This window comes from Sander vitreus, chromosome 20 (genome assembly GCF_031162955.1).
Source record: "Sander vitreus isolate 19-12246 chromosome 20, sanVit1, whole genome shotgun sequence".
Classification (NCBI taxonomy): Eukaryota; Metazoa; Chordata; class Actinopteri; order Perciformes; family Percidae; genus Sander; species Sander vitreus.
The window spans coordinates 15,921,594-15,946,718 of NC_135874.1; the positions used below are offsets into that span (position 1 = coordinate 15,921,594).

The following is a 25,125-nucleotide window of genomic DNA, read 5'->3' on the forward strand; positions in this document are numbered from 1 at the left end:
CTGATTAAACCTCTGCTCAGTTGGACAGAGCTATGCTAGCTAGGAATTGCACGAGGTCTCCAAACCAAACTCCGTAACGTTACCAATACAAATGATAACGTGTAAGCTAGCTAGCTTGTCAGTTCAAACACATTACAAACATTCTCACACTTACCTCTAGTGGTATCTAGCTGTGCAAATAGCTGGAGGTTGGATTTGTTTTCAGATATGTATCCGAGATTTGTCGCTAACGTTACCCCAGTATGATAGTGGTGAATAAGTTGTTCTGATGTTCCAACACTGACATGTTACATTAGCAAAATTCAACTGCTGGTGGTGTAACATTTTCCGTTAAGAGCCCTAATATTGGCATTTCTCCAGATTTCCATATACCGATAGCCTACCCTCGGTGTTTAGGGAAATACATGTCAAATTAGGTAGCCACCATTTATAGTTAATAGTTGAGTCAGAGCATTACTGTGGATCTTGAATGCCTTTTTTATTTTGTGCAACAAAATTAATTTAAAATGTAGACTATTTGTTACATGTTTTGTCTAATGCCAAGAGTACCATATACCCCATTGTGTAGTTTTATATCAAACTAATGGAAATCTTATGAGTTTGTAAATTGCATAAAGACGGAAAATGAAGGTGTGCAAAAGTAAGCAAGCTACACCAATGTCAGTGTGTCATACTGTTTTTGTCAACATTTAATTTCTTATGTGGTTTAGGTTGTACCTGTAATGTAGGAGGCAATTAATGGAGAAAAAAAAATGAAAGAGCAAGTAGACTGTTGTTTGTGGGTAGAGTGATGTAGAGCTGACAATAATGTTTGGATTCCCCAAGAAGATTGCAAACTTTCAGCCTTTTCTTCTTTGCAATGGTGTGGAAACAAAAAAATAAATCCCATGACTGTAGAATATGTGACCGAGGGAAAAACATTCAACTCTGAATCATCAGTTAGAAGAAACATTTTATTCACAGGTACTGTAAAAGTAAAACACAAGCTGCCGTATCGTACATTTATACACAGGGTTTGAAAATCCTATACAAAAACTAAGATATTCGAAAATATGAGTTTTGATATGAAATATGACCTCACATATAATAATTTCTTGAAAAAAAGGTCTTGGTTTGGTAATAGTTATTTAATTTATGAGCCTGACCCCACATTAGTGAAAACTGAAGTTATTGTAAAAAATTAGAATGATAAAAATGGAGTAGAAATCATTCTTAAAAAATGATTAAAAAATCTCATGCAGCATCTTCAGAGAGGGCCTGAGAGAGTACATCTTTGTAAAAGAAAGAAAAAAAACAAAGTCATATTTGTCACAGATATAGAAATCAAACATACCAAAATACAACAAAGGCCGTTTGTTTTTCATAACAATCATTTTTACCGATCACTTTGTTCTGTGTCAGCCGTTTGATTTATAACAAAGCACATTATAGCAGCTACAAAGAGCTGATATCATGATTGGTTTTCCTAAACAATGTCCCGATCATTTCCTCTTATTCACTGCATAATTTCACAGGAAACTAACAATTCTTGAGTCATTGTTTGAGACACTGGATCAACTTTGTTAATTTGCCTATTAAAAAAGCAATACAAAAAATGTAACGGGGAAAAAAAAGAGGCCAAACTGTGTTGCTGCCCTTTAGTCAGCATTGAGGTTCTTACAGTAGTCGCAGTAAATGTATTGGAATGCATAGAGCCGAGGCTTGGTAGCGCTTGAAAAAGTATTGTATAGGAGGCAAGTAGACTTGTGCAATCTCATCTGTGCCTCTTTGTTTTACAGAGTATAAATGGCACCCAGTCAAAGCCCATTTGGAGAAAAATTGGGCTCATGGATTAGCACTGCTATCAGTGTAACCATTCATCATGCTATCCTCAATGGTTAGTGTAGAGAAGGTTAAGTCTCTGAGGGTTGCTTGACCATATACTGTACTGAGGCACCAGAGAGAATGGCTGAATCAAGAATAATCGCTCACTATCCATCACAGTGGCCCTCTGATTGATATGTTTTGGCGTAATCACTCATTTTCAGTAAGATAAACACAGGCAAGCACAGCTTGAATAAGCCCTCCATCCCCCAACATAACTGCTGCTCTACCTTAGTGCATCCACTGAGACCTATTTTGATCAAGGCAACTGGAGGGAAAAACTTTCACTCAACCCTGCTGGCTTTCACAGGCCAGCTGGCAGGCGATGTGACAACAGCAAATGCAGTCCTTGATGAGATAACATAGTCCAGTTTGAAAATCTAGAAAACTACAGAACCAGAGAGTTAACATAAGGCGCAAGAGGCTGAATGAACATGGATAAAATGCTGACTGAGGTTTGAAACAAGAGAAAAGGCAAAGTCTGGGAGCGCAATAACATTAGCTTATTGCTTTCTTTTTTCCTCTTTATTTTTTTTCCTTTAAAAAGGATATTTGTACACAACACATAATCATATAAATACACTATACAATGCAATATAAAATATTTTTCTTAAAAGCAATATGTTCAGGGTTTGCTTAGGTATGCTTAAGATACCTGCACCATATGAAAAATAATGACTCAAAATAAAACAATACAAAAGGCACTTCCAGGTGTTGTTCATTGACTCTTGAGTAGGTGATGGCCACTGCCTTGCCATGACAGGCAACAACAGTTGTGCTCGCGTTTCATTTCTCTGCCATTAAAAAATGTCCTGGTCAGCGAGGCACTGTAGCTCGTTGTTTTCATGCAAAGATCCACTCTCATGTCACCTCTGTCACTTGTTGTTCTTCATTCCAGTGATATCAATAGATACATTTCATCATCCTTTGTTTTCTCACTTCCTCATTTCTCTACCTCAACTTTCTTTTGTCCTCAGACTTCTACTTCACGCAGTCCCTCTTGAGCACCAGATTTTGGCATGCTGATGTCAAAGCAGGTCACCATCATGACACGGGACTTGCATAGATTGACACAAAACTCCAGCTCCTCTGTGGCCTGTGCCAAAGCCTCCAGATACTCCGGAGACTCTTTATCCAAATTCTGGTCCACCTCAACTGTTAAGAAAAGGGGAAATTAATGTTTGGTTACATGGTTGGTCTCTAAAGATCTTTTAACATTTAGATATCAACTTAAAGTAAAATAACATTTAGCAGTCACTTACACTCTCCCATCCACTTGCAGGGGTCCATCATTAGTCGGGCCTTGGTGTCTTCCAGCTCCTCCAACAACACCTCATACTTTGCCCTCAGTTCCCTCACTTGCTGTTGCCTTCTCTCCAGCATCTTCAGTTTACTGTTGAAATAAAGCAGGCCCTGAGAGAACAAGGGATATTATTAATTACAGTTGTTGAAAGTAAAAAATCCCCAAACTTCAAACTGGCACAGCATTTAGTAGGAAAACTACAAGTAAAAGTAATTCTTAAGCTACCATATTACTATGTCATGTTTTAGAACCCAGCCCTCAAAGAGTATACCGTACTGTACTATAAGCTACTGTATACTGAACAATAAAGTAGCCAATACAATAAAAAAAAATAAAAAAACAGTCTAAGAAGCTGAGTTGTGATGTAAATGTGGGACATGTTTTACGATTGTAAAAAATTATGTTTCCTTCATTGTGGGCTGATGTATGATTATGGTTATGTAACGACTGTAATACAGCCTGTGCTGCTAATAATAAAACCTCAGTCATCAATAAAATTAGCTCACCTTGTCAACGTCCTGGAATGGTAGCTAAAGACAAGATTGGGGGAAACAGATAAAACAAGTTAGCATGTTCAACAGACATAATATTATAGCAATAGCATATAGTAACAGTATATGAACAGTATGTAATTTCGGAATAGTGAGGGACAGTCACAGAAAAGCAATTTTGTCATTCAGGAAGTGACCGCTGGAAAAATTCCTTTTTCTGTAATTGAAAGTAAATCAAACCCCATCTAGCTGATTTTGTATCTTCTCTTAACAAATCCCTGTCTGGCTGCGGCAAACTTGTGCGAGCAGTTAATGATCCACAGAAGAGGAGTCAGCTATTAAAAGCGGTCAGGTGTCCAGTGATGATGAGTACTAGCAGAGAGCTGATTTGGGCTGGTGTTGGGTGCCCCTGCATTCATCACACATTCCCTGACCAATCTTCTCACACTATCTTCCTTTTCATTCTTACTCCCCCGCACACATCACCATCGTCAGCAGTAAGCCGAGTCATCACTCATATCCAAACCAATTAACCCTCATCAGTAATTGCCTCCTGAACTCTTGACATTCCCGAGGAACGCTGCCAAAATACCACGCTCTGGGAATCTGAACGCAGACATTTAAACTCCGGGATTTGCCACTGAGCTGACTGAAGGTCAGACGTCTGAGACATATTATTACTGTCTTGTTCTTTAAAAAGAAACTGGGAAGAAGTGAGCTAAGACATTCCCACAATGCAAGTCAATCTGACACATCTTGAGCGTGCATTGCATCAATGTCGCACATTCAAAATATGGCTGAGGCTCAGCAAGAGGGATTCACGAGACCTTAATCCAGACATAACATTATCTTAAACAAGTTCAGCAAGATGTACCACCATGTAGAACAAGTCGGGAGAGACTCTCTGCTCACCTCTGTGGTTTCCTCCTGACGCCGCCTCTGGAGCCGCTCTACATCATCAATCTCATACACCTTGATCTCAAAAGGCTCCTTCAGAGGTCCTGACATAGGAGGCAAGTCCACCCACTGGCCTGATGTGCCCACTTTCTTCCCAAGGGAAGAGGAGTCTGGCAGGGGTGCAGGGATGAGCCGTCGTCTCTGGAAACCTATAAAGTCATGCATACAGTCAGACAGGAACCATGGTAACATAAAGTAATAGTGTTTGCTGGGATTTGTGAGAAAATATGTATGAGTCTCACATTCAGATGTAAAGTGATGCAAGGCTTTACATGGGCCGGCAGAGTTGCGGTGATTGAATATTTATAAGGGTTTCAAAAGGATGGTTTAATGCACATGAATTCCAATGGTTATATATACAGGGCTACAAAAACCTGAACCAGGTCACTGCTGCTCCTGTTCAACTAATCTTATCTGATCATCACACATTTGAGGTTGTCTTATTTGAAACATTCATTATCATTTTCCCATATGGATGAATAATGTATTCTGCTGATTCAGAAGGAGAGAAAATCCAATGATACACCAATTTGTGAATGTAATAAGAATGGATTCATAAAGTTAGAACTGCTATATGGCTAATATCCTAGGAGAGGGCATATATTTCTGGATACGTGCAGTTTCACAGACAGCACTGTTTGTTAGATCTCACACTGCTATTACCAGTATGATGTGTGTGAATATTACCTGAAACTGCATTGGTATGTGTTAAACCCCAAAATCAAAATGAGTTTCTCACCATTTGCTCTCTTCTTGGGATACTTGGAGCTCCTTGTTCTGCCTGAAGTTGACATGCCGCTCTCGCTCATGGAGTCATGGGCAGAGGAAGCGCTTCCTGTGGCTTCGCTGTCACGGATCATGCTTTCATATCCACTGCTGCCACCACTGTGGTAGAACAGGGCTGTGCGGCCCATAGCTGGAGGCATCTCCCCGCTCAACACACTACTGTTGTCACTGCCATGGCCGCTGCTGTAGCGTTGAGGCCGCCTGGGTGCTGTGATTTTGCTGTACGGAGAGGGCAGCATGGCTATGGGGGATTTGTCATCACTCACGTTCACCCCACTGTCATTCCCGCTGTCTGAATCTCCTGAACCTCTCATGTGTTTGCCTGATATGTTGCCTGTTGCCAGTTCGCTCACACGGCTGTTGGCAGCCCTTATGGCCTGCTTGGTGCCCATGATAGTTCCTCTCCCAGGCTTACTGCTGACCGCAGCAGTGGCTCGAGGAGCTGATGTCCGTCCTGATGGAGGGAGGTTGGCATTGGTATTTCTGGTCACAGGGGTGGCCAAAGATTTGGTAGAGGAGCTTAGGCCCTTGGAGTTGTTGACTGACAGTGAACGTGCCTTACTACCATTGACTGCTCCTAATGCTCTGGGATTTACAGAAGCTTTTAGTTGACCAGGTTTGCCAATACTTCCACTTGATGGGGATGATGGGCATGTAGCTATAGGAGAGCTGGATGAATTAGGAATACCAAATCTAGGAATGGACTTGCTGGATTTGCTCCCAAGACTTGCCCCACTATTCTCTCTGCTAAGCGCAGCTCTGGAACCCGATAAGGACAGGCTTTCACACCTTTCCAGGGACATTTGGCTGCCATAATGCTGCCCAGCCTCTCCTCTCGGCCCTCTGGCCTTCAAGCTGGAGGTAACTTTGGCTGTGTTGAGGCTGGAGGTTTTGAAACTGTCCACTCTGTGACGTACCTCAAGCTCATCCTCTGATACAGCAGTCCTTGCTCCAGAGGCCCTTCCTACTTCCCCATATGCTGACTTTAAGGCACTTTGGGGCAGCAGGATCTTAGTCTTCTGGTCAAGACTGGACTTTCTCACTGGAGGGGGGGGAGGTGAGGTGCAACCAGGTTTAGGGAGATTGCTCGCCTTCTGTGAGCTAGCCTTGTTGTTTTTCCCCAGGGAAGAGTATTTAAGGCTTGTGGTAGATGCAATAATATCTTGGGTCCCCTTGTAGTCTGTGGAGGAATGGATGACGGGCACAGTTCCCAGGGTGGTGGCACCTCGTCTCAGCTGAGGCATTTTGCTTGGTGGATTCTTACTGACTGACTTCTCACAGCCATCGACCACCCTCTGGGATGAGGTAGACCCCTGTACCTTGGATGGGCGAGGTACACTGTTGCTGTTGTTGGATGTTTTGCTATAAGGGATGCCACTTGGGGGATTTCGGAGGAATTTGCTAGTGCTGCTGGAGTCTGAAAACTGAGGCTCTGAGTGGTTGTCAACACACTGCCAAGGATCCTCCTGCTTAGCCTCTTGCCTTGGAGGCTCTCTACTGTTGCTGCTGCTACTGCTGCTACTACTATGAGAGATGGATGAGGTAGGTTTAATCTTCCTGGGCAGACTGGAGTGGACTATGGAGGGGCCCTGTGGAAGCTGAGAAGAGCTAAGCGAGTGAGCTTTAGTTATTTTAGATGTGAATCTGAGGGAGCCTTTGGCTGATTCTGGAGATGGGGGGCACTTTGTCAAAGATAGTTTGCTTGAGGCGGTACTATCACTGTCTAGTTCAGAAAAACTGAATCCACTGTCATTTAAGGAGTTCTTGGCATCTCTAGGAGAGGACACACAATGGAACATATCCAGGGAATCAAAGTGAAAGGCGGCCTCTGGTCCCATGTGTTTGGCCTGTGGAAGAAAGACGTCTGTGGAATGAGCCCCTTCACTCTCCAAGGTGCAGACACTAACCTCACTCAGCCAAGAGCTGATAGATGAACCCCTGCTATCTACACACTCCATTGCTCCTTCCTGGAGGGGTGTGACCACTGCAATATTCACCTCTGATCCTCCCAAGGCCGACGTGTATGCGTCAAATTCATCATTGATGCTGCTGATGATGCTAACAGGTCGGGAACCAGAGGCCAGGGCCTGAAGGGAGCAGTCGCTGTTAAAGCTGATAATGCTGGATGGCCGACCCTTATCTACAATACTGCCTATAGATAGCTCCTCCACCACAGTGAACACCAGCTCATCCTCTCCATTCAGCTCCACGGGCTGCTGCAACGTCACAGTGGCTCTCAGGATGTCCCGATCCAGACATCTTTCCCTCAAGGTAGAGCGCACCTGGCACACCTCCACCGGAGCTCTGAGCAGAGGGGAAGTGTAAGGATCCCTCTTTTTCACAGCCTGGTGGCTCATTCCTACAGGAGGCATTCTGGTGCTGGATCTTTCCTCATTGCCAGTATTTGCCGCTCTCTGCTGTGAAGGAGGTGGGGCTGGCTTGGGCAAAGCTTTCTTGTTGAAGTATACCTTCTCCCTCACCACAGGCTCAGAATTGGGCGCTGAAGCAGTTGCGAGTTTGTTAGTGCTAACTCTGCTTTCTGAAACCAAGGCTTTCTCGCCGTCAGCGCTGGTCCTGCACACATTTTGAACACTATCTGATGGTGCCATTTCTGCAGGTATGCATTGTGTCTTGGCATTGTCCAGTTTTGATTTAGTGTTCGGGCTGCAGGATGGTTGTGCAGTAACAGATTTAGGGGATTGTTTGGGTGAGATGCCCTCTTGGGTGTAAGAAATATTTGCTACAGTCTTTGGTGAAACAGAGCCTTGGCTCTCCTTAGATATGTCAGCCTTGGGGCTAGCCTGGCCTCGCTTGCCCTCTCCAACAAAAGCAGTGGGTTCTTCACTGCCATCTATACACTCCAGCCTCTCCTGGAGCTCAGCAAATGTGTTGCATTTAAAGAACTGGTCTCTGTCCAGAGGGCCGTCTTTTCCAGACTTCTTTCTGTTCAGGGAGGGAATGATTGGAACAAAGGCAGGTGGGCCTTCATTGTCACTAAGCTCCCTGTCCGAGATGGCAGTTCCCCCAGGGCCCACATAAATGACAGTGTCACAAGACTGTTCACTACTGGAGGAGTAGTCGGGGTCACTGAGCATGGAGGGCAGGTCTGGGTCCAGGGCTACCGTCCGAGGATGGAACGGCCGGAGGTGGGGCGGCCGGCGGATCCTCCCCTCCTCACAGGAGCTTTCCCCTCCAGATGAACTGGATGCATACTGCAAAGCAGAAGAAAGGTTAGTCTGGGTTTAAAAAATGATCTCATTAAGCGCTGACAGTAATGTGATTCTATCTTCTTACAATATTAATGTAACAATCTTTTTTACAAAACCATTTTAATTCTTATAATTCATAGTAGATTAATTTCTTAACAAATCATAAAGAAACCAGTCGTAGGGCAAATATGAATTGCTATGACATTACCAGTCGATATTTATCTAAAGGTTAAAAGTGCACATCAATAGTCACACAGAAATGAATGTCAATAATGCAAATTGCTGTACGTGGACTGCATTGTAATCATGCCTGGGACCAATACCAAATAAATACATGCTGTCATTCCACCTAATTATCTGAAGCATATATTTCCCTTATCCGAGGGAATGCATTACACTTCCTTGGGCAGTGGTATTGAATACATGATCATGTGTTGAGGTGCCGAGAAAAACTAGCTCTGAGTTACTGCACTAATAATCTTTCATTTGAAGAAGCATTCACACATTCATTTACTTAATAGCTCCAAAATTACAGGAGGAAGAAAGATTTAGGGACATGAGTCATGGCATGAAATACGAGGAATGCAATCAAAGTTTCATATGAACATTTGGAATGTAATTGCTATAATAGCAATACTTAAGTACAATGTTAAATTAATAATTACTTTGCAATGACATTAAATGAAGCACAGTTATTCAGGATTTGTTATTTAGAAGTATTATAATTTAAGTTGCTAAATGCCTGTAGTTAACTTGTAAAAATGTACCACTGGATTTTCTTCCATTAGTTATTTATCAGTTTATTACTGCATATGTTAAACCATATTTATCAGTGCTAATCAGTTTATCAGTGTACCTTAGATTTCTTCTTCCTCATGCGGTGGATGCGGGAAGCCAGCTGGATAGTGGTGAGTGAGTCAGCGTAGTTGGCGGGGGCATCGGAGATGTGGGCGATCATGGTGGTTCTGCAGTTAATGTTGCCAAGGGACTCCCTCAACAACATTGTCAGTTTGCTGTCCCTACAGGGCGCATTTACATGTTTATCAGCAAACGGCACAGTAATATTTCAAAAGAACAATAAAGGTAGGTAACATGATTCCAGGAGGAGCCATTTTGACTTCTCTGAGCTGACAAATACTCCTGTGACGAGTCATTCATCTTTTCATACCTGAGTAACTATAATACAGCATAATCATGTGCAACAACAGTGAAAGCTATTATGAGACTAACTAAACAAACAAAATAAACTGTCACACAGCAAACCTGCAAGACTGAAGACAAAACAAAAAAAACTATTACTTATGGACAATAACTTCATAGGAGCTAAAACACAGTAAAAGAGACAGTAAAACTAGTAGTAGTTTCTTTCAGGTTTTCTTACCTGTAAGGTACATGTTTTGCTCCATTTGCTAAAGCCATGATGACATTTCCCAGTGCATTTAGAGAAAGACACAAGCCTCCCCCTCCGTCTCTGCTTTTACTTAGGACTTTTTCACAGCTCCCCAGGTCGATGAGGTGCAGCCTGCTCCGTCCACCTGACACTGTGCCAATGACAGAAGAAGAACCAGGTGAGCTAAATCCAGACACTCCCTCCTCGAAGGCAGTTACTCACGCACAGGGCCATGATGACAGGAGTGGCATGGCTCAGCCCCAGACTAGAACTGTCTAATTTATGTATGAGTAAGATTCTCACACTGAAGTGATTCAAATTACAGCCTGACTGCTTAACTCCCACCAGATGTGTAACTCATGGTAACAAGGAGGCCTGTGTACAGTCCCCTCCTACTGATTTAAAATACAGCGAGAGGGAATTGGCTATCATTGTAAAAGTCACAGGGCTACACACGGTTACGTGGGTGACTGATGTAATTGCTACTGCAGCAGCAAAACATTAAACTCCTGTCAGTAAGGCTTCAAATCTTCATTCGCTCTTGACCAAAGCATAATAGATGCATACAAACACATTTCTGAATTGCAGAGGTGACAACCAATTCATACATAAACATTGCAATTAAGACGCCTGTCTAATGTTCCAATCATACCTATAGTGCACTTTTCTGCCATAGCTCACAACAAAACCACCTCATGATTATTCAGTTTGAAAGGGAGGTCACCTTTAATTAGCTATAATTAAGAGAGGATATGGTAAAATAAATTATACTGCAAATGTACTCATTCTTAACATATAGGCTAGAATATATGTAAAAGTGCTGTGAAATTGAACAATGACCACATTAGTTTATTGCATAAATGTGAGGTGGCAACTTGTTGGAACACTGCTAGAGTTGTAGATGTATCTAATGGTACTAACTTCCTCCCTTGCCGCTCTTCTCCATGCGGTACTGGTAAATGTGCAGAGTGAATAGCATGTGGGAGTTGCGTCGCTCCTCCTCCTCCACGTTTGGTCTGCTGGTGCTGCGTGCGGCGATGGCCGCATCTAGAAGGAGGGCAGCTTTCTCAGCCGTCGGAGCACGTAGCTCACTCTGATTTTGGAGCTGTGGGGGGGGGGGGGTGAGGAGACAGAGAACAGGGTTGGGGTGAGCAACTGAGACCACATAGGGCTAGAGAAAGATGACAGATGTGAAAAGGATACTGGGGAAGAGCAAAGAGAAAGAAAGGGGAGCCAGTTAATTGGACCCCGGCACACATTTCTTGCCCATTAGATTTGGTCTCGGGGGCGATTAAAACAACAGATATGCACACAGAGGGAGGAGGATTAGGAGAGGTCATGGTGGAGCAGGAGGCAGGGGCACTTTCCTCTGCATGGATGTGACGATGGTGGTGGTGACATACAGAAAGAGGAGGGGAAAAGGAGGAGGTAGAAGAGAGAAAGAAGGCGGGGGGCATCATGAAAGGGAGCCCACACGTGGCTGTTGAGAGGAAGAGCATGAAGGTGCTTCACAGAACTGCACAGCCTTTGAAGTCAGAGTCCATACAGATCCCCAAAAAACAACATCTGACGGCAACACCTGTGAGTGCCTTCAAACCTACAGTCTTTCACCATCCCCCAATAACACTTCTATTGTGCTGTAGAGGGCTAGCGCTAACACACGGGTAATAGATGCTGATGGATGCTGACATGAGAGTCAGTATAAAGGTAAGAAGAAAGCCATCAATACCACAGATGGGCCTGGTGGAAATATAAAACCAGGATTTGAGAGGCAGGTGGGATAGAGCGAGGCGGACTGGGAAGTCCTGAGAGATAGAAAACATACACACACATTCACTCACAAGAAAAAGTCAAACATCTTTGAGAGAGGAAGAGGTAGATCAATACTCAGACAGACTAAGACTGTATAAATCACAGAGAATGAAAGGATAAGCGAACAAAGAGAGTGGAGAGGTGGAATGCTCCTCACCTGAGTGCCACAGATGGGATCCTCTCTCAGGTGGATGCCAGGGGACTGGCCCTCCTGCAGGCTGCCGGTGGACACCTCAGACAGCAAGTCCTTAAGCTCCTCATCTTTCCCAAAGATTTCCACCGCAGACACTCGGACAGAGAAACGCGTGCCCGTCTTCTCCTTGCGCTCATTGATGAGCTTGAAGAGCCAGGAAATGGCACAGGGCACAATGCCTAGGCTCTGAGTGGAGCTGTCTTTGCCAATCATGGTGTATGTCTTGCCTGGGGACGTGTGAAAGAGAGAGGGGGATGGAAATGGAAATATTGCCTTGTGTCGGAAAGCTAGCTCCACTCACTGTATGTTCAAACTAAAATTAAATAAATAAATCTTTCATCACGCTGTCTGGAAAGGGCAGAAAGTTGATAGAAAAGACATTGACTTTGATATTTTCTGAGGTTTATTGTGTTTAACCACTGCTGATTAAAAAAAAAAAAATCCAGTACATGCAAAATAAAAATACCCTACTCTAAGGACCCATTCCAGAGTAATTCCATGGAGAATTATACCTGGTAGAAACAGCAGCATGAGGAGAGCAAGCCCTTTAGCCTAAGAGCACTGCCCAGGCCAATTACTAAGATTTTAATTACAGACTGAGCCCTGAAGCTTGGATGCAACACTTTACCCCCCTCACCTCCACCCCAGACTCACTACCCATTCCTTTTCCTTCAATCTCACATTCCTTGACTCACCCCGGTGCACCGCTAAGCCAATTGTGGACATCAAGTGCAGCTAACAAAGGGCAATGAGAGTTTTCTTCAGCTAACAAAGGCTCTTGTCTAATCTCTCGCCAGTGGAGGAGCTTACCGAGCTTGACTTGGCCGAAGCAGAAGATGCAGCCGTCTGCACCGTTCACCACAGACTGGATGACCTCAGCTACTGTCCCTGAGCACACCTCAGCCTGTGAAAAGCACACAGAGACAGACCCCTCACAGTCAATTTACAATTCAGCCACATCCAAGAAATACAGTCAAAAAGGCATACTGAGAACAATTGAATCCAAACGATATCCTATAAACTAAATAGTTATTTGGCATTGGTTACACCCAAATCACATTAATGGTTTCAGTATTTTTTGTCACTCAGAAGTGTGTGGTTGTTTATGTGTGCCCCAACGTGTGGCTCGTTTTTGCAATCTGTTTCAGCATGGGTCCTCTGGGGCAAGGCTTCTGCAGCAGAGGCCCCTTCCCATACATCACACTGCAAACAAGGCACCTAACAGCAGAACAGCTTGCTGTTACTGTTAGCCACCAGCAGTGCTGTCCCAGCGGCACAATCTAGCAGCTTGGCTTCAGCTTGCAGCAGCAACATTTAGGCTTTAGCTATCAGCGGCTTACTTAGGAAAATACTTGCTCCAAGTAGGTGGTATGATAGAAGATCTAAGGCTCTCATCACTACAGAGACACAATACTCTCACATCTGCTCTCTTAGCTATTTAGAGTTTACTGCACCACGGGGAAATGCATACAATACTTGACCTCAGATTTTTTTTAGCAAACTTGTGACATAGATCCAATCATTCCATTAAAAGTCTATAGTGTTTGTTTTAAGATGTGGAGAGAGCAAAACTGGTCTACTCCCAAGTCAGCATATAGTAAACATGTATCTGACCTTTGTCTTTGATCTCGGTGGGTATGCCTGCTGTGGGCTGCAGAGTGCTGAGGTTAGATATAGCTGTTCTATGAAAGGAGAGGTAAGATATAACTGGAGTGGATTCAAATCATTCCCCAGAGGGCTTAAAATGCCCAGCTGTTTGGCCCACACTGGTAAGAATGCCCTCTGACCCAAGACAGGCATTTTTTCTCTAAGCCCCTGGGCACACCCTGCCAGCATGAAGACATCCCTTTGCCCTTGAGAGGCTGAATTCCCACACGACACCATAAAAAAAAAAACACATGCGTACACACACAGACACACATGTAGTACACATTCCCTGCCGGCCCTTACTTGTGAGGCATCCTGGGTAAAAACAGCATCGAAGGCGAATATCTTTGGGACCGCCACAGTGGCGGATCTCCTGTGTCCTGAACTGGAGTGTGGGCTGGACGCGGGGTCGTAGAGGGTCAGCTGCTTCTTCCTGCTGTCCACTTTCAAGAAGGACTGAGACTCGGAGGAGTCTGCAGTCTCCAGAGATGGACAGATACGCATCATCACTTTCACCTAAACCACAGAGTGAGACAGATAGGCAACAACAAAAAAGGAAATAAAAGGGTGGATTAGAAAGTGAGCAAGCATAAAACGTGAAAATGGACTCAGCTGAGAGATGTAAAAATTCATTTTTTCAGGTTCAGCACAGAGGAGGAAAAAATCACAGGCTAAGCTTAACATCTTTTTCTTACAATGCACTAGCAGATGAAAGAAAAGAAATGTAAGTTAGGCATTCTGAAATTATAGGTTATAGGTACCCAAACTGAGAGCATGGCTCAGCCTTTGTGCATTAACATCACATCCACTATGTCAGAGTTGATGGACATCGATGGTTGCCATGGAAACACTCAGTCTCACATTGACTGATGAACCTGATGGGTCAACACATTGTCTAATGGTGTCAGTGAAAGGCATCAAGGTGTGTATTAAAAGTCACAGCAGAAAATTGTGGAAATTAATGTGTGAGGCGCCACGCTGGGGGATTATCCCTCGAGCGGGGTTGTTTTTCTGGACTAGGAGCAGTTCACCAGCATGGGAGTGCAGGAGCATATGGCCCCCCCTCTTATCCCTCCTACACACTATTCCTACTTCACCTCTCCCTCCCCTCTGTTGCCTGGAAAATGGCAGCTCCCCATTAAGAAGCTTGAAACCCACCCTGTTGCATTCTGGGGCTTGACATTCATGAATTGAGCTAACAGTGTTAACGCATTCCACAGGTCACGGGAAAGCTCATCATGCCTGCATGGTACGACGCTAAAAAGGATGATGGCTTATATCTAAAGGTGTTGATTCGGCACTGCTCTTACAAGCCCATTCGTGTCTTACGTCATTGCCATGGTTACAGGAGTGAGGTAATTCTGCCAGTTGTGTATAGTGGCACAAGTACATAAAGATTTCACCATTCCCTGCCTCTACCATGCTGTGTAGATGTACTGCGTGTGGTTTGTGTGGGTGTGGTCGTGCTTGTGCATGTCAGGCTACATGATACCCCCTACATTGCAATCACCTTCTTTTGTAATTCTGACAACTCTATATGGCCTTACAATCTGATGGTCAGAAATACACCTCTACTACAGTATATCTCCAAAGCCACTGCGGTAACATATCTGTGACTGACAGGAGACATAAACGGCTCTTGGGATATGTATAGCAGTCTTTGGAGTCCCTGTCAGCTCTCTGAGTGTTTAGTGTTACACCTAGCATTATATCAACTGAACGGTTTCTATATCCTACAGTAGTATAGGAAACTCAATCCTGAGCCATTTCAAAGCTTCTTGAAAAAGGTGCCTATGATGCCTCTCCGGCATTGAAATAAAAACCTTCAAATATAGCTAACTCGGGTTGCTAACTCCCTTCCCTTTTTGACAGAGGACTGTTTCACTCAGCCTGCAATTCATGCCTACACAAAAGGCCCATTCTTCCCACGACTAGTATATAAATATTGCTACAGACTCAGGCTCCAGCACTCTGAAACAATGACACTGGAAATCCCTTTCTTTCAGTTAGTGAATTCATCTTGCATTCTGCAGGCCAAGTGCAAACTCTCTTTATACTCCACAGGGGGCTGTTATCATGACTGACGTGTGCATATGTTGAGTAAATTACATTTGCTATGACCTTTAAACTGGGCTTCCAAATATGACTGCTGGGTCTCTGTCTACCAGACAGAGGCTAGCAGGCGAGGTAATGTCTCAGTTGTATTTATGCTGGCAGAGATCAGATACTGAAGGCCACAGAGGATTGCTACAGCCTTTTCACACCTCGGACTTAGTGCTAATGGCCCTGTTTCCCTGCCCCTTGATCCCCCACAAAATCCATTAGTGTGGCATGACATTCCTCCATCCACTCAACTGTCGATGCTTGAAAGAACTGTGTCTAGGTCAAAAGTGGAAGAGTGGAAGTGACTTGCATACGTTTGATGGAAACAGGACATTCACTGAAGAATATGAAACAGACACAGGCAAAATCAAAACCGTGTAAGTTACTGAAAATGTCATCGCAACTGTGATTTCACAAACGAAAGAGAGACAGAGACAAATAATCAAAGAAAGCACATTGATCATTTTGTTTTACTATAAGAAAACCTGGTCTGATGAACTTGGAACTTGGCTTGGAACAATGTCATATATCTTGATTTCCCCTTTAAAGCCAGGGCCCTTTGGCTGTACGGATGTATAGTATACCTCAGGTGTGGGCTTGAGGAGGCTTGTTAATAAAAGTTTTTTTTTTTTATGAAGTCCTTGTGTCAATGGGAGATTTACAATATGTGTCAAAGTCTCAACCGTCTGGATACCTGGCAACAGAAGCGAGCATTTCCTATCCAGGTGGGATCTAATCTTGTTAGGGGACTTCTTCTGCTTTAGAAATTCAGGACGCCAGCTCAGACAAACAATAGCCAATAAACCACAAAGGAAGAGCGATGTGTTTATACAGCTTTGTTTAATGATCGTCCTATTGCTGCCAGCCTGACTTTCATCATCGTGGTCTGTTCCTAAAATGGAGTTAGAAATCCTGCTGTTAAACGTGACCGCAGATGTGTGGATTATAGTTTTTGCTGTCTTTCTGTATTCAGACAGAGGAATTCTGGTCTCACAAACTGCATGAATTCATGACATTCCAGGAGGCTTATGACTCCTGACTAGATCTGCATGGACTGGACCAGACGGCACGGTGCCTGTGGACCAGTGTGTCGCCCCCCCTGTATTATACCCCTCAAATAGGGGCCTGTGTGTATCTGTATGCATGTGTGTATGTGTGGTTGTATAGGGTGGGGGGTTATGAGGGCTTAACATGAGCGGAGTCTGTATATATCTGTACTTTGCAAGCATTAAATCATGCATCCAGCTTTGAGTATACTGATCCGCTCTCACCTTTCCCATCCCTGGGTTCTCTTTCACTTTGGACACGGCTCGGAGTAGGCATGGCGGGGCAGGGGGCGGCAAGACCTGCAGGATGCCGCTGAAGTTGGTGGGGTAAATGGAGGGCTCCTGTGGATGGAGCAGTGAGGGCTGGTGCTTCTTCCGCTTGGAGGACAGATTCAGCTTCTGAGCTGCCCTGGGAAGGGAAATAAATAAGGTTGAAGCTAAACTTAGAACACCACCATTCTATACAATTTATACATAAGCAAATAAAAAATGTTATGCTCAGGTGATGTTTTCTGCAAATCCATAAAACCGATTGCCAGGCAGGGCTCCAAATATAGGCTGCCATAGCAGAAACACAAAACAATTGTCATAGACATGACAGGTGAGGACTGCTGAAACACTGCCCTCTGGGATTTACTATAACTATCTCTATTACTTAAGCTAAGCAATTATGACGGAGTATGTTCACCCATCATTCAAGTCAAAGCTGAAGCGTTGGGAGTTTTGATAATTTACATTAGACTAGCAGGCCAGCACCAGCAGCTGAGAGGCAGGTACAGTAGGTAAACCCAACTGTCTTCTTTACTTTATTAGACAAATGTCTGCCTGAGCAGAACCCTCTGCTGTAACTGAATCCAGCTTTTGACAGTCCTCTAATTAAAATCCACTGTCATCCTGGCCTCTTGTCTCCCAGACTCAGCACTGAGGAGACATAGATTGGACACAGGGCCAACTGAGTCGTGCACATACACTCCTTTCTGTCTAAACGCCTTCATCTCAAAGGACAGCACCAATATGTCTGCATGGTCTGCAGGGAATCTGGCCAGACTTTTGAGTGGTTCCAGGTATGGCCTCGCCCTGGATCAGCTAACACCGTTCCTCAGCTGGAAATTCAAGGTCAGGGAGGAAAGTAATACTCCGAGGAAATTCAAATGCACTCAAATGGTTTTTACTCAAGCAGTCGGATTTCAGAGCAATGCAGGGAAGACAAAGACGCGATTGTCAACACGAAGGAAAGAGTGGGATGGGGAATGAAATCAAATTGGAGTGAGAGATTAAAAGATGAGAAATCTGCAGAGCAAGGGATTTTAGGAGAAATGAAAGAAGCAGAGCATGTGAAAGAGCAAAAAAGGGCAGAACCATGTGTGTCCTGGTGAGCAGCAGTTTCCTAATAGGCCAGCATGAGCTCATTAGTCCTCCTCTGGGCTCCTTCGGACAGGACTGGGTAGGCTCCTGCCAAAATCACAACCCCCCCCCCCACCTCCCTACCATTCTCTCTTCCTGCGTCCCAGTGACAACCGACCCCCCTCCTCTCCTCAACACTCCCCCTCTCCACTGTACGCCCCCTGCAGCGACAGCCCAAGAGCACAATCAGGGAACACACTGCTGGCTGATGGAATAATTATTGCATCCAAGAAGGCTACAGGAGATGGCTCTCCCCAGGGAGCTGCCTATGTGTGATAGCATGTGAGACGGATCGTGTGACTGAAAAAAAATTGATGAATAGATGAATGTGAGATGGAGAGAAAGAAACGGGAAACTACATCAGAGTACACGTGGCCGTGTGCGACTACATGTGTGTGTGTGTGTGTGTGTGTGTGTGTGTGTGTGTGTGTGTGTGTGTAGGCTGGTGAGTATGTTTATGCGCATTTATGAGAGGTATCTGCAGCACATTCATTCAAGATAAATGTACCCTGTCTCTCTGTCTCTGTCTCTCGCTCCCTCTCTCTCACCTCATTCTGTCTCTTTCCTCTTTCAGCAAAGAGATAAATCAAGCATCAGGACTCACCATGAAGGGAAAAAGGACTTATACTGATTCCTAATTGTCTTGACCAGTGAGGAGTGCTCACAAGCTAAAGCTGAGCTTGTAACCTTCATGCTGCACAATGACGATCGGTGCACGTGTGTTTTTTGCACCACAACCACATGCACACAGAGAAATTAATTGCTTGTCACTTTCTCTCTCTATCTCTCCCTCTTTCTCTCTTCCCCTCGCTGCCTTGTACAACTGTATGATCAGTCGATGGAAAATAGGCGGTGAGGAGAGGCTCAGATTTCTTCGCCCACAACAGCTTGTCCACCTGTTCACTCCCAATCTCCATGCTAATGATGCTGTTTCCCTACACAACTTGGTCTTAAACGCTCAAAGGAGAAACTGCACCACTGACATTAGTCAGTTTTAAGTTTGAACAAAATATTCACACACTGTATATTCTCTTTTGAGTGCTATACAAACTGAAGCTCAGGTTGGTTTCAACATGCATCAGTAAAGAAAATGCTGCAATGGTGTACTTACAGCTCTTTCCAATCCATTATCTGGTTTATGCTTATAGTCAAAAAACAGACAACTGATAGAGTTCAACTTTGCGGTCCATGTCTGTGTTGTCACTGTTCTCCATTACTTGCACATTTGATATGCCGGCACAGTCGCCGAGAACAGAGCGAGGCGGGGCTGCTCAATAGTTGGGGCACAGGGGTCCTCTTTGCTCCGATCGCAATCATCGAAGTTCCGCTTGATTTCACAGAGGTTTGTAAGAAGCTGAGGGGGCGAAGGGAGAACCATGAGGAGGAGGCGTGGGCGCCATAGTAACTAAATGGAACAAGCGGCAGGTGGGGCAGGGTGGAGATGGGCAGACAGAATGAATATCCTGTAGGAGGTTCACAGTGAGGGGTGCAGGTCTAGAGAGCTTTGTAGCAGGAGGTAAGAAGGTCAGGATGAGGAGGCGCACCTCCTCTGTTGATACGCCACTAAAGCCCCTCTAACTCTTTCCATGCCTCTTCCATCAGAAAAAGTTCAGCGTCATTTCAGAGATTCAAAAAACAACAGCTTGCTCATCAACTCAGTTTCTGCTTCTTCTTTCACATCCCATTCTGCATTCATCCCACAGGCTGCATGGTTGTCTCCAATCCACTGTGGTGTGTCTGCTGTGAGTGGCTTCAGGTCCTGATGCCCAGGTCCTTCCCAGAGTCTCTGCTGCTTACAGGCAGGAGGAGGGGGAAGAGAATCAGCACGCTTGGCTAGGCTGGAAGATTTCCTTGGGTGGCTGAGAATGAGGAGAATTCCTACTCCTGTTCCACCTCTCGGTCCTTCTCCTGCTATCGGTGAAATGCTGGCAGCTGTCCTGCCGTGTCTCTCTCTCCCTGCCTCTCTCTCTCTGTCTCTTTCTCATACTCACACACACTCCCTCCTCTCTCCCTGCCGCCCTCCTCTCCTCTCTCTCTCTCTCTCTCTCTCTCTCTTTCTTTCCTCAGCCCAGCCCCTTTTCCCTTCGACTGCCAGACGAGGTGTCAGCGCTCGATCACTGGCTGCTCGCGGCGCAATTTGCAAGTATTCTCTTTCTCTCCACACACACACACACACACACACACACACACACACACACACACACACACACACACACACACACACACACACACACACATACACACACGTATGCCCCCCACCACACGTCACATGAATACTTAATGCATACAGGAGCCTTCTCTTCTTTTAGGGTCCCACACTTCAAACAGATTTGGTTATTATGCCTACAGTGCATGCATGAATGAGCACGAGTGTGTATGTGTGTTTGTGTGGCTAGAGAGTGCACACTTGTATGCACATTTGTATTTTTTGCCTTGTTGAAGGATGTAATTAGCCAGATGAATGAGAGTGTTATTAATTATAAGGAGTGACACACAGATAAGGAAGGATATACTTAAGAGCAGAAAGATGGATTGCCTGAATGAGCGATGCTCCAACTCAATTGGAAAGCTAAGAGAGATTAAAAAAAGAGTGAGAGCAAGGCAGAGAGGAGGAGAGGACAAACGATGAACAGATGACATCTAAGAAGGGCAGATTTATGCAGGCCAGTGAGAAAGAGTGCAACCAGTCAAGGGTAAAAAGGGGAATGAAAGCATGTGAGTGGGCGAGCGCCGGGGTGAGAGTACCCTGTATTCCCTGGGCTGCCAATTTAACAGTAAGCCCTCTCAGCCCCCGAACCAGCCAGCCTTGTTTGAAAGGCTGCTGCTTTGGCTGCAGAGTGCCTACTACAACATATCGGCAGACAGAGTGGGTGTGAGACTTGCCAGATGAAAGTACATTCAACACAAACCCACACCAAGCTCTCTCTGCCTCTCTCCCTCTGACACAGTGCCCCTTTTATGAACTCTGCTGGATTAAATTTTGGAAGCAAAAAAATAAAAGCTGGAAAATAAAACCCCACCACTGCCTACCTATTGCAGAGTATACTGTAGTAATGAAGCTGTTTGATATATGGCATAACCTTTATCTTCCTCCTCGCCACAGCACGCTTACCTCTGCTTTTCTGCAGTGTGTCTGAATTAATTTGCCTGAGGTGGGCTTATTTTAAAGAGCAACAACCGTCTCCTGAAGCTTTGCCACGTGCTACTTTTACATTGAATCCCTTTGAACCGTGACTGGCATCAGTTGATGAGTAGGACACAATACTAATGTGGACATTGGTCACCCTGTAACCGGTCATTATTCTCACGCTCATTGCTACTACCCTTATTGTGATTTCAAGTGTTATAGATCAAAATTATGTAAAAATATGAAACAGCCACAAATTGGAAGTGTCCTGATAGTCTTTCAGCTCCATCACTGTCTCCTTATGAACAGACCTCAGGGACAGATAATGATTTTAATATATATAAATGAGTAAAAGTAAAACAGATGTAAAATCAAAGATCGTTTGGAATAAAAGGTCTCCTGGTGTCTTTGTTCAAGTAAGGATATCTAGATTTCGTCCTTCCCTATAAAAGGGACTGACAGTGAGTGAGGAGGAGAGGATGTCAATGACTGGAGAACAGAAGCTGTGTTTGCCCGCTGCGTTCAAAGCCTCACTTTGGGCTGCTGTCAATAATCTCTCCAGCCCTCTTTTCAAGCCTTTTCAAATTAACAAGAAAAATTCCTCTGCCCAAGAGAATTGTTAGCTGGCACATCCATTAGCTTGTTTGTGCAGATTTGTCTCTGTTCTCCAGGCCAGCTTCACACCTCTTTAGGTAGCCCCTTTCTTTGGCTAATTACCATGTTTGCCACATTTACTATCCTTGACATTTCCTTTCTGTGATTCTCCTTTTTTCCCTCCGCAGACAAGATAAGGCTGCTCTGGCCATTCATGCAGGGATCAGATCACTGGTTCTGATATCACAGTGAGTCTGCTCACACTGCTGCTGATTAGCAGGTCGGCATAGCTCTTCATGAATGGAGATGGGAATACTGGGCTCCAGTCAGCCTCGACACCATGCAACGATAATGACTACAGCACAATGAGTCAGGCTCACTCCTTTGCTGCTGACATTCAGAATTTATCCTGGACTCAGTAGTAGAGACATTTGTGAGATTTTTAGAGTGGATATAGGTGCATGAAGCCATGTTGTCGGGTGCTGGAGACACTGCTCAGCCCAAAATGCCATATCAGCAGATGGTCATGATTGATTGGGCTGGATGTGTGTCGGTCTATCAGGTGAGGTGCTTTGTTTTTAAGTCATAAGATAATCAATAGAAAACCTCCCCAGAGCTAAAATCAGTACACACTGTCTTATTGATGGGCTGCCCTTGACACGATCAAACAGCCCTGTGCCCCAAAGGTGTGGGGGATAACATAAATCTACAACCTGAGCTGTTAGAGATATACAGACTTAGTTCAGTTAAAGCAAGAGCATCAGACTATTCAGCCTCCACAGTGCAGACAGACATTACTGCCTGATTTGCCAAATTTGGTTTGGATTAAAACAAATCTGCATCTCTGTGCTGGACTCAATGACCACAATCCCAGGTCACCTGCAGCCTTCTTCAGTGGTGATAAAGTGACCATGACATCAGCCTGTGAACACACACAGATTCATGTGGCGCACAGACCGGGGGAGATGATGTCATACTCTGCCAACCAGCCCTGGCAGCAAGAAGGCCCACCCAGGCAAGATTTACTAGCGAAGTCAGGATGCCGATCATTAAGTATGAGACGTATGCTTCCTCACCATAAAACGCTTTTTCTTAGAGTCAACCTTTGTAGCTGTATCTAAATGGGTCAGTACAGATGGTTTGCTGTGTGAGTCTGTCTGAGTGTCAGCATCCACCAGATTTATGGCCATTCATGTATAAATATATGCATTACCCCAACACTAAAAACTCAGGGGGTCACATAGGGTGGGTTCTTAAAATAACCAAAGAAATATGCGGATTCAGGTTACCTGAGACACAGCATTAGGCACATGGGGACAATAACAGAGGCACAGGCTGTTGAATGTATGACAAAGCTGATCCGAGCCTCCTGTGTGGCGCTGGGGTTTAGTCTGGTAATGAGCCTGTCTCCTTTCTAAAGTCCCCCTGCAATCAAGGGACCACTGGTATAAACATTAATTTTTTTCACTTCCTCTCCCTTATCCTAAATCACTCAAAACAAAAAATATGCACGCCGCTAAAACATTTGAACACGGTTCAACAAATGTTAATTGTAGCAAATATTTGCAATTTTACTTCACAGAAGCTGCTAAAAAGGTGCCCACCTGGAGCTAGAGAAACAGACATTCCCCCTTTCGTGCAGTCTGGTTATCTTATCGTTCAGAATACCATCAACCGAAACCCAGATCTCTCCAGTCACTTTTGAAAAATGTGTTTCCTCTCTCCTTCGGCAGCCCAAGATACATTAAAATGGAAAAAAGAACCAACAGGCTTATCTGGCTGTCAGTTTAATCTTATCAATCCAAAGCTCTGAAGCTTCAACTGACTGCCAGCCTGTTTCCTCCTGCTTGGCTGTTTTAATGGAAGTCTGAACGTAGAGCTCCTCTCTCCTGTGTCGGTTTACACAACAGCAGTTTGCAGAAAGTTGCAAAACACCTCCAGGCTAGGATTTATACACTTCCTATAAATCCTCAGAAATAGATAAACTGATCCCAGTTAAGCCAGACAGCAATGAATGTGATGTCCAGTTAGCTGAACAATATCAGGATATTCAAACACATTGGTCCAAGGCCTTTTAGAAAATCTCTTTGTTCCAACAAGGTGTTCAACAAGCCTTTTGTTCCTGCACAGTCTGGCCTTGGACACAGAATACCAAATGGGGCATCATTTGTGTGCTGACTGCCCAAGGCTGCGCGCACATCTTCACTAAACCAATCCCCGGCCAATTAGGTAAGGCCAAATGCATTCATGTAACATCTGTGAATACAATGTGTTGTCATAGAAAAGGAAAATATTCCCCACTGATGTCGCCATGTGTAACTGACTTGTAATATTCATGTCATAATGCAGATTCAAAGAGCTCTTCTGTCAGAGCAAGAGACAAACACGCAGCTTTGCGTAAATAAAATCCTAAATTCTCTTTTGAATCGGTGTGTGGACTGAGGTGGAAAACGAGGGATTAGGGCATCCTCTGGAGAATAGCTTGAATAACGGGGGATCATTTGAAACACAAGGAAGAAAGAGAGTGAGTGCAAGTGGGGAACATGGAAGAAAGCATTGCAGAGGCGATGAAAAAAACATAAATTACAGATCACTGTGATGGAATAGAAGAAGAAATCCCCAAATACAGTCAGCAAGAGGAAGGAGGACGAGAGACAGAAAGAAAGAGGCAGCGAGACAGGGAGCAGCAGAGTGTTCAGCCAAGTCCCTTCTTCGATCAGTGGGCCTGGCTCTGTGCCAGTGAGACGCTGTCCATGAGGAGGTAAATCATTTTCTGCCTGAGAAGGAAACAGGAAAAAATGAGCGTTGGGGCTATGCCACAGCCAGCTTGGAATTGCTTTATTCCCAAAGATGGGAATCCCCAGTCGGCCAAGAATAAATGGAACAGTTGGCGCCAAAATGTGAAAAAACTCATCAATATTCAAGAAAACCTAGTTTGGTCCTACAGTACATCAGAGTAAACAACACTAGATTTAAACACTGGCTTGTATCAACACAAAGGTAAAAGCAACTTCTTAATTAATTGTACTCTGATTGTGTTGTAAAATATAAAAGGAACTACATTAAGCAGATTCATCTTCTGTCCATTTGGACATCAGATCAACAAGAGAAGGCTCATGCCAACAGATTCTCACCTCCCAAAGGACTGTGCAAACACAGTGCTCTGCGCCAAGGTTAAACCCTTAATGATGGAGGAGGGA

The 25,125-nt window shown here is 44.5% G+C and overlaps 1 protein-coding gene across 2 annotated transcripts in view; it reads right to left on the reverse strand.

Moving 5' to 3' along the window:
* Window positions 1-935: 935 nt before the first annotated feature.
* The window catches only part of kif26ab (kinesin family member 26Ab), a 68,403-nt gene continuing 44,213 nt past the window's right edge, over window positions 936-25,125 (reverse strand). Inside the window, exons 1-13 of one of the 2 annotated variants that reach the window (XM_078276836.1) lie at window positions 19,316-20,166; window positions 17,026-17,209; window positions 13,955-14,167; window positions 12,815-12,908; window positions 11,969-12,231; window positions 10,921-11,104; window positions 9,991-10,150; window positions 9,466-9,628; window positions 5,354-8,612; window positions 4,570-4,763; window positions 3,673-3,696; window positions 3,126-3,276; window positions 936-3,018 (exon numbers count right to left, since the gene is read on the reverse strand). In XM_078276836.1, coding sequence (XP_078132962.1) covers window positions 2,837-3,018; window positions 3,126-3,276; window positions 3,673-3,696; window positions 4,570-4,763; window positions 5,354-8,612; window positions 9,466-9,628; window positions 9,991-10,150; window positions 10,921-11,104; window positions 11,969-12,231; window positions 12,815-12,908; window positions 13,955-14,167; window positions 17,026-17,209; window positions 19,316-19,332 — 5,088 coding nt within the window. In that variant the 5' untranslated portion in view covers window positions 19,333-20,166 and the 3' untranslated portion in view covers window positions 936-2,836. Of the gene's footprint in view, window positions 3,019-3,125; window positions 3,277-3,672; window positions 3,697-4,569; window positions 4,764-5,353; window positions 8,613-9,465; window positions 9,629-9,990; window positions 10,151-10,920; window positions 11,105-11,968; window positions 12,232-12,814; window positions 12,909-13,954; window positions 14,168-17,025; window positions 17,210-19,315; window positions 20,167-25,125 lie in introns of those variants that run through there. The other variant, XM_078276835.1, reaches the window with a different exon arrangement.